The sequence below is a fragment of the Rhincodon typus genome, chromosome 2 (genome assembly GCF_021869965.1).
Source record: "Rhincodon typus isolate 14 chromosome 2, sRhiTyp1.1, whole genome shotgun sequence".
NCBI lineage: Eukaryota > Metazoa > Chordata > Chondrichthyes > Orectolobiformes > Rhincodontidae > Rhincodon > Rhincodon typus.
Window position 1 is genome coordinate 87,929,304 of NC_063333.1, and position 9,113 is coordinate 87,938,416.

The following is a 9,113-nucleotide window of genomic DNA, read 5'->3' on the forward strand; positions in this document are numbered from 1 at the left end:
CACAAAGCTCTCCATAGACCACCACTTCACTCAGACCACCATCAGTTTTTACCCTGTGTTGCACAAAGGCAACTGATGTTGGTGTGCGCAGGTCAGAAGGATAGAATTTTTCTCCAGCAGGTATTTTCGTTCTACAACTAATGATCTCTTTTAATATTTAAATGACAAATAATTGTTGGCTGTATGAAGATAAACAAAGGTGTGAAGGTGTTAGCTAACTATGTGCAGTTTCTGCAACATTGTGAGAATAATTAATATGAAATTCCATAAATCGGGGTGACCGCCAGGTTAATTTTGTTCCAGATTCCCTGTTTTTAGGTTATAAATTGAGAGCGAGTTTCCCAATATATAAACAGGCCATCTCACATCTGTATTGTTGAGACATGTTGTGCACATGTATAATTGAATTGTTTTGGATAGATATAGACCTTTTCCCTAAGTACCGAGCCTAATTTTGCACGAGAAAAGTAGACTCTAGAATAAATTTCATCCACTTTGCACACTGTTAGCCATTGGGTATTACCCATCTGTGCCAGAATGTTAGAAAAAGCTTTTGTAGACAACACCACCACCAACAGGGTATTAGTGGTACTACAGTTCCTTTGTTTTCCTATTTACGACACCGTTGTTATAAAAATGATACATATCAAGCTGCGAGACCAAAAGATATGACTCATTAACATAAAAATAACTTGATTTTGAGTTAACAAACAAGAAATAAAAATCTTCCAAATGCATTGAGCTTTAATATATTCTCAGTATGCCCCAAAAATCTTTTACATCCAATGAGCTAATTTTTAAAGTGTTATTTCCTAGGTTGTGCTGACAAGTTATTGCAAATTTGAGCCTAGTGCACAGGATCGATCTCAAACACATCAGACAATTTTCCTTTTTTGGTGTTGTTGGTTTGGAAACATTTTCATGAAATGTCTTTGATCCTTTAATCTTTAGCTAATGCTCTCATTCGGATCGTGTTTACTTCACCTCGAGCCAGCAAAACCTGCACTTTCTGGCATCAGATCATTATTTATAATCAATATTACTGTCTACAAATGGAATAGTAACTGCCGAGCTAATTATGATGTTAGATACAATTGTTGCCACTTTAAGACAGTAGGAGCAGAAGGAGCAAGAATATTCATCAATGAAATGTGGACATTCCTGGGAGGTTAGCATCTATTGCCCATCCTCATTTACCTTCAGAAGTTTTTGGTGGACCTTCATCTTGAAGTGTTCTAAAGGAAATAAAGTTGACTGATCAACTGTTTGACATAAAGCTCCACCATCCATAAGGCATAAGCCAGCATTGCTCCCCACTGACCTGGATGTGTGTAACTCCAATATAAGAAATGTGACAGCATCCAGGGCAAAGCAACATGCTTGATTGGCACACCATCCACCACCTTCAACATTCACTGTCTTCACCACTGACACACAGTGGCAACAGTGTGTACCAATGACAAGGTGCACCGCCACAACTCACCATGAATCTCTGACAGATACATGGAAACACCACAACCTGCAAGGTTCATTCCAAACCATTCATCATCTGACTCAGATTGGCAATATATTTCTTTCTCTGTAGCTGGGTCAAAATCTTGAAACTCCCTTCCCAATAGCACTATGAGTATTCCTGGACGACAAGGGCTACAGTGGTTTAAAAAGACAGCCCATCACCACCTTTTCCAGTGCAGTTAAAGAAGGGCAATAAATGGTGGCTTAGCTAGAAATGTCTAATGTCCACCTCCCTTGAATGAATATTGAAAAAAAGCTCAGAATAAAGTTGTCCTCAAATTAAATGCTTCAGCAGATATGATTATGGTCTGTAAGCCTGGTCTTTGCATTCACTTTGCTCAAGACATTTTTATGCCAATGCAATGTAAACTTAAGGTGCTGATGCATGGACATTGTTCCGCACCTTCTGAAATACAAGGGCACTAAATTTAATATGTATATATGTGAGGGAGCTTAAACTGGTGATGACAACTGTTGCTTCCCAGAATGTGTGTGTCTGAGAACGTGCATCCAGAGTTTGGTTCTTAATTTTTGGATGTTAAGGGAGGAGTGGTTGTTACCGAAACTTCCAGTCTCCAGTAGGTGGAGCTCACTCTACAATAAATGATGGTGTCTGCTGTTCTGCCATGATGAGAAGGAAGCTGGTTCCTAGCACTCGCTAGTTTTATAAGAAGCTCAACTGCTCATTATGATGCTTCTGAGGTGCAACTAGTAGGAAATCCAGAGTTGTTAGTCCTTTATTAACCAGCGTCTGACTGTCCACTGGAGGGAGGGGAGGGAAAATTTACATGGTCATTGAGGTGAAACTTTTTTTTTAAAAACTGGCTTGTTGATGAAGGATAAATTTGAAGTAAGTTGATCCTTTGTGCCAAGCTCCATCAACTGTTAACAGAGCCATACAAATCTGCAATAAATCAGGGCAATGTTGATATTGACTCTGTCCTGTGGCTCAGGGATTAAAGACAGGGAGTTGGATCCTTCACTTGAAGTGGGACGATACAGGGTGTTGCTTGTAGGTTTATTGAGTTTCTTTTCTGCAAGATAACATCACGACAATCTTTGGACAACTGATCAACAGTTTCACATGCTGGTGAGTGCATGTAATGTTAGTGAGTTGCATTGTTGCTGTAACCACATGCACAGCTGAGAATTCAACAATCCTTGACTTATGCCAAAAGCTTGCTAAATTTCTTTAGATTGAGATGGATGGATATTATCCCTATGGAAAACATTGCATTTCAGACAATTAGCACGTTTGGTTTCTCAATCAAGCATTTTGAAGGGTTATCACGTGTGTTACAGTCATAGAGATCTTGGAAAAAAACATTTTCTTCAAAGTGACAACTCTATTCAGTTGAGAGAATTTAGAATTATATCAGTCCTTAGCCTTCTTAGTGGTGTCACATTTATGTAAATGATAACTTTCTAATAATTTATCATTCATCAGCAATGATTAACTCTCTGGGTTAATTTATTTAAAGCAGCAAGATGACAAGTTATGAAGCAGACATTACAGCAAGCCAACTGATTTATATATTGAGATAACAAGGTGTAAAGCTGGATGAACACAGCAGGCCAAGCAGCATCAGAGGAGCAGGATTCTCCAGCATCTGCAGTTCCTACTATCTATGATTTATATATTTACAGCTTGCAAATCCAAAGCAAATTGGCAAGCAGTTACAATATTGTGTACATACATCACATGATGTTTCTAAGGATGAATTTTCTTAAAGAGAAGGTACACAAACAACAATGGCCTTCTTTCCAGAATAAAGTGTAATTATTTTTAGAATGATGAATGAACTTATGAATCTCTATAATGCACAGGTAGTTTACTGATACACCCAGATCTCGTGATGATAATTCTGCCTGGAGACAACTTTGATTTCCCACAGTCATCAATGGTATTGTCTATTGTTCCTGTTTGTTGTCGGGATCTTGTACCTGATGCAGCAGGCCCAGGAAGCAGTTGGAAAACTGGAACAGAACTGTATTACTCCCCATTCCATTTAACTCTGAGGTTGTGCTGACAAGCAGGAAAGAGGAGAACACAATGTTCTCATCTTTGACCTGGGGGCTGGCACTTCCGATGTATCTATCCTTTCCATTCACCATAGTATCATTGAAGTGAAATCAGTGGTGAGTGACACCCACAGAGTTTGCCTTTTTGTAGTGTATGTGCTCTCAGACCTCTCTGTGAGGCATCAACTCCCGGGTAATTGCCTCCATAGGGTTGTAAAATTGCAAATTTGATGCTTTCGATGGTGACTGTTCCACTGTTTCCAAATGGTGCCTGTGGTCCTTGTGCCATGTGAAATGCACATCTTTTCTCAATAATGCCCTTTGTGATAAAGAATTTTAAGCAAAATCTGAAATATTTAACAACAAGGAAAGAAACTGGACATCTTGTACTTTCTGACAATACATCTTTCACTTTCTCTTACTTGCTATGAATCCAGCACATACCCTGATCATTTGCCTTTCTCAATGGGTTTAATTGGCCTCTCAATAGGGAATTTGTTGTTGACCAGCAACCTGTTCAACACCCCCTGATGCTTTAACAAATAAGGACATAAAGAATTACATCCTTTAATTTAGCATGATTTAAGACTGTTGATCGGGTTTTACACCCATAATGCTAACTTGCTTGCTGACTGTTTGAGCGTAATAGGCCTCAACAACACAATGTTTTCCATTATTGTTATGTTACTGATAATGATCTAATAATTGCTTTTTGGAGATTAATTAGCTCCCATCCTTAGTTACTGTGAAAAGGTGCTGGTGGACCTTCATGTTGAAGTGTGCCAAAGGAAGTAAAGTTGACTGATCAACTGTTTGACATACAGCTCCCCCATCCACAATGCCCCACAAGTCAAGAGTGTATTGGGATACTCCCCACCAGCTTGGGTGAGTACAGTTCCAACAACATGTGAGAAATGTGACAGCATCCAGGGCAAAGCAGAATGCTTGATTGGCATACCATCCACCAGCTTCAACATTCATCTCTTCACCACTGACACGCAGTGGCAACAGTGTGTACCATAGACAACTCACCAAAGCTTTTCTGACACCATCTTCCAAACTGATGACTGCTACCTCCTAAAAGGACAAGGGCAACAGATACATGGAAACACAACAGCCTGCAAGTTTCATTCCACACCATTCAGCATCTTTCGCTGTTGCTAGGTCAAAACCTTGAAACTCATTTCCTAATGGCATTATAGGACTGCAGTGGTTTAAAAAGGCAGCTTATTGATTAACAAGAGATAACAAGGTGTGGAGCTGGATGAACACAGCAGGCCAAGCAGCATCAGAGGAGCAGGGAAGCTGATGTTTCAGGTCTAGACCCTTCTTCAGAAATGGGGGAGGGGAAGGGGATTCTGAAATAAATAGGGAGAGAGGGGGAGGCGGATAGAAGATGGATAAAGAAGAAGATAGGTGGAGAGGAGACAGACAGGTCAAAGAGGCGGGGTTGGAGCCAGTAAAGGTGAGTGTAGGTAGGGAGTTAGGGAGGAGATAGGTCAGTCCAGGGAGGACGGACAGGTCAAGGAGGCGGGATGAGGCTAGTAGGTAGGAGATGGGGGTAGGGCTTGAGGTGGGAGGAATGGGTAGGTGGGAGGACGGGTTAGAGAGGAGGGGACGAGCTGGGCTGGTTTTGGGATGCGGTAGGAGGAGGGGAGATTTTGAAGCTTGATTGACAATATGTTGCAATTTATGAAACAGACATGATATTCATTCAATTTCAATATACAGATTATAAACCCAAAGCAGACTAGCAGCCAAGCACAGTCACAACATTGTATATACATTCCACTAGGAGTCCTTAAAAATGAATTCTCTTGAAGATAATGTACATATACAAAATGTAGGACTACCTTGTTTCAAAAGACTAGCACAGTTCAATCATCCATTAGGTTGTGATTGATACAAATCAAGGTGAAAGCTTTACAGTTAAGGTGTTTGTGCATTGAATATACTTGATTTCCATTGGTCTGAAAAGTTCTCTAGATTGGCAAAGACCCAAGGCTGCCCAATCATGAAGATAAAACCTGTATAAAAATGGTTTAAATAATAAATTTGTCTCAATGTAATATTGAAATGCTAAAGAAAATAAATGCAAACTTACATGAACTGTACTAATCATAACTTTCCATTCTACTGATTTGCAAATGGAATTTTTTGGTGCTTAGGTAAAAAGGCGAACCCAAATGAGAGAAAGACAGCTATGAAGACTGCTGAGGACTTTATAAAACAAATGAAATACCCACCCAATAGCCAGGTAAGATACTTTAAAATGAAACTACAGTATTTCATTAAATAATTAGCAGAATATACTAAAGGAGTAATTGGAACGTGTTCATTGTTTGTTTGAAAATAATAAATGATATTAGGTGCATAGAATTTAGAAACAGGAATAAGCCAAATTGCTCAAATCAAGTTGGACCTTATAGAAGTTGGCTTTTAGAAGTATCCTGCAATTGCTTACCTTATGCTGAATATGACCACTTCGTCCATAGTCCTTGCCTTGAAAAATTTGTTATTTAATATGGTTCCAGTTAAAATAAAAAAAGAAGTCACTTCTGAAGTCATTAAAGCACAATCAAAAAGTTAACACTAAAATGCCTAATTGAAAATTGGGCATATTGAGAAGCTGCTAAGATATTGGGGCCTGCACAACTTCTGCTAACACTGTGCAATTACTGTATTTTAATCTGCTTCAGCTTGACTTTAAAGCTTTGCTTTCCACTATAGATTCAAGTTCTTCCTGAAGGAGGAGAAACCCCAATCTTCAAGCAGTTCTTTAAGAATTGGAAAGACAAAGGTCAAAGCGAAGGATTTGGAAAAGTATATGTCACTGAGAGAATTGCAAAAATCAAGCAAGTTGAATTTGATGCTTCAAAACTGCATACCTCTCCTCAGATGGCTGCAAAACATAACATGGTGGATGATGCTTCAGGAAAGACAGAGGTAACACAATCCTCATGTGGAACAGAGGAAAAGAAAATGTGTGTGATTACATGTATGTATGTGCAGTGCTAAAAGGAATGGCTGTGTCATAAGAAACTTGGATAGTAATGGCCTAAAGACCTACTTTATAGTACCTTTCGGTTTCAGAGATTCTGATTGGATTTGGTCCAAAGGTTCAGTTCTCCCTCGTCTCCTCCATCCTTTCCTGAAAGTGCTGGCCTACAGTACATTTCAATTCCAAGGGAATGCTTCATGCTTGCAATCTTCATAATCAACCTGGAGTTATTTCAGCTTAGTTTATGGTCATTTCAGCCAAATCTGATTTTGTGTTTATCGAGTCTGCATAAAAGTATTTCCAACAGGATTGTTGGATTGTGCTCAAGAATGAGAACACTGGGTAATTTGTCCTTTCCCTTGTCAGAGTATAATGAGGTTGTCTGCAATTAACCCTGTCTCAGCTGGTAGCATTGATCACAGGGTCCAGTCTACAATTTCATGGCCTGTACGCTTTCTCAGAGGGCAGTTTTGCTGCCAGCAAATACCATTTCATTGGCCTTTCCTGTTTGCATTCATCAATCCATCATGCAGGCCATACTCAACATGAACTGCTGGTGACCAGCAGTTTTGACCAGTATTTTTGATACAAGAAAAAAAAGCAGTTAATTGACCACACACTCCCACAAAATCCAATTCCTTTTCTCTTTGCTGTAACTTCAGTTTTGATAGAATTCCCTTTATAAACGCTGCTGTTATATGAGGTCCATCATGTAAAGGGTTTCTCCTTGCTTTCCATACTGATGTATTGAAAAAGACATTGAGCTGGATATTCCAATGGCCAGAGCATCATGGCAGCAGTGGAGTCTGGAGTCAGGCGTTGTCACCCTGTGGAGTCCCAGACACAGCTGACTCTGTGGGAATTGCCCAGAATGCTGAAGCTGGGCAAAGAAGTGGCAGATGGAATTCATCCCGGAAAAATGTGAAGTGATTCATTTTGGAAGTTCGAATTTGAACGCAGAATACAGGGTTAATGGCAGGATTCTTGGCAGTGTGGAGGAACAGAGGGATCTTGAGGTCCATGTCCATAGATCCCTCAAAGTTGCTACCCAAGTTGATAGGGTTGTAAAGAAGGCGTACGGTGTGATGGCTTTCATTGGCAGGGGAATTGAGTTTAAGAGCCGCGAGGTTATGCTGCAGCTCTATAAAACTCTGGTTAGACCACACTTGGAACATTGTGTTCATTCTGTTCACCTCATTATAGGAAGGATGTGGAAGCTTTAGAGAGGGTGCAGATGAGATTTACCAGGATGCTGCCTGGACTGGAGGGCAGGTCTTATGAGGAAAGGTTGAGGGAGGCTTTTCTCATTGGAGCGAAGAAGGATGAGAGGTGACTTGATAGAGGTGTACAAGATGATGAGAGGGATAGATAGAGTGGATAGCCAGAGACTTTTTCCCAGGGTGGAAGTGACTATTACGAGTGGGCATAATTTTAAGGTGATTGGAGGAAGGTATAGGGGAGATGTCAGAGGTAGGTTCTTCACACAGAGAGTGGTAGGTACGTGGAATGCCGCTGCCAGCGGTGGTACTGGAGTCAGATACATTAGAAACATTTAAGCAACTCTTGGATAGGCACATAGATGACAGTAAAATGTAAAGTATGCCGGGTAGTTTGATCTTAGAGTAGGATAATAGGTCGGCACAACATCTTGGGACAAAGGGCCTGTACTGTGCTGTACTGTTCTGTGTTCTATGTTCTTTTTCTTTATGGTAATTCCCCTATGTATGGAACCCTTTGAGAAAGTCCTTTGAAATCAGAGATTTAAGAGAGTTCTGGCTTGCTTAAGAATGATAGTTACCTAGGGAATGTTAGAGAATTAAAAATATACTCAAACCATTGGGTAACTATTAAACTGAATCCCTGACTCACCGCTGAAATTCCCCAACTACAGCCTCTACCCCCACCCCTGATACTCACAGACCTCCAACCCCTCACTGCGTCTGACACACAATCTCCCCAGCTGTCCTGACACAATTCCTTGACAGGGTCCACAAGCACTACCCGCAGACCCATCATTACTCAGTGTCTGCGAACCCAATCCAACACCCACCCTCCCCAACTAGACCCACACCTCACTCCTTGCTGGACTGACAGCCCACCTCACCAGTCCTGTACCCTACTGGACCCAACCCCAACCATAACCCCTTCCAGACCTGACATCCCCAAGGCGGTCCTGACACCCGTATGCACACCTCTCCCACCCTCATCAATCTCAATTTCACTTCACCACCCATCAAACCCTTCTCTCTGAACTAGCTTCTGCATTCATTCCTGACACCCTGCCCCCTCATTTATCTGCCCCTGCCTACCCTTCACTCTGCCTTACTCCCACCCACTTCCCACCCAATTCTGTCATGTACCTTACATATTTACTCTTTTAGAGGAGCTGTCAGGGTGGCTGGTTTTGCTGCTGGACATTAAACTTCAGAACACAGCACACATACTGATGTAAAATGTGGCATGGTTTCCTTGAAGATAGCTTCACTGCTGTGTTTGTGGATTCGTGGAAAAGTCAGTAGCAACAGCAACCCCCCCCCACCCAAAAACACACACACACACACACACACACACACAC

The 9,113-nt window shown here is 41.0% G+C and overlaps 1 protein-coding gene across 1 annotated transcript in view; it reads left to right on the forward strand.

Annotated features, from left to right (window-relative positions):
- Positions 1-9,113, forward strand: part of LOC109913987 (scinderin) — a 60,105-nt gene that overhangs the window by 6,374 nt on the left and 44,618 nt on the right. The window contains exons 3-4 of the mRNA XM_020513552.2: positions 5,706-5,794; positions 6,268-6,483. Of these exons, the coding sequence (XP_020369141.2) occupies positions 5,706-5,794; positions 6,268-6,483 (305 nt within the window). The remainder of the gene's footprint in view (positions 1-5,705; positions 5,795-6,267; positions 6,484-9,113) is intronic.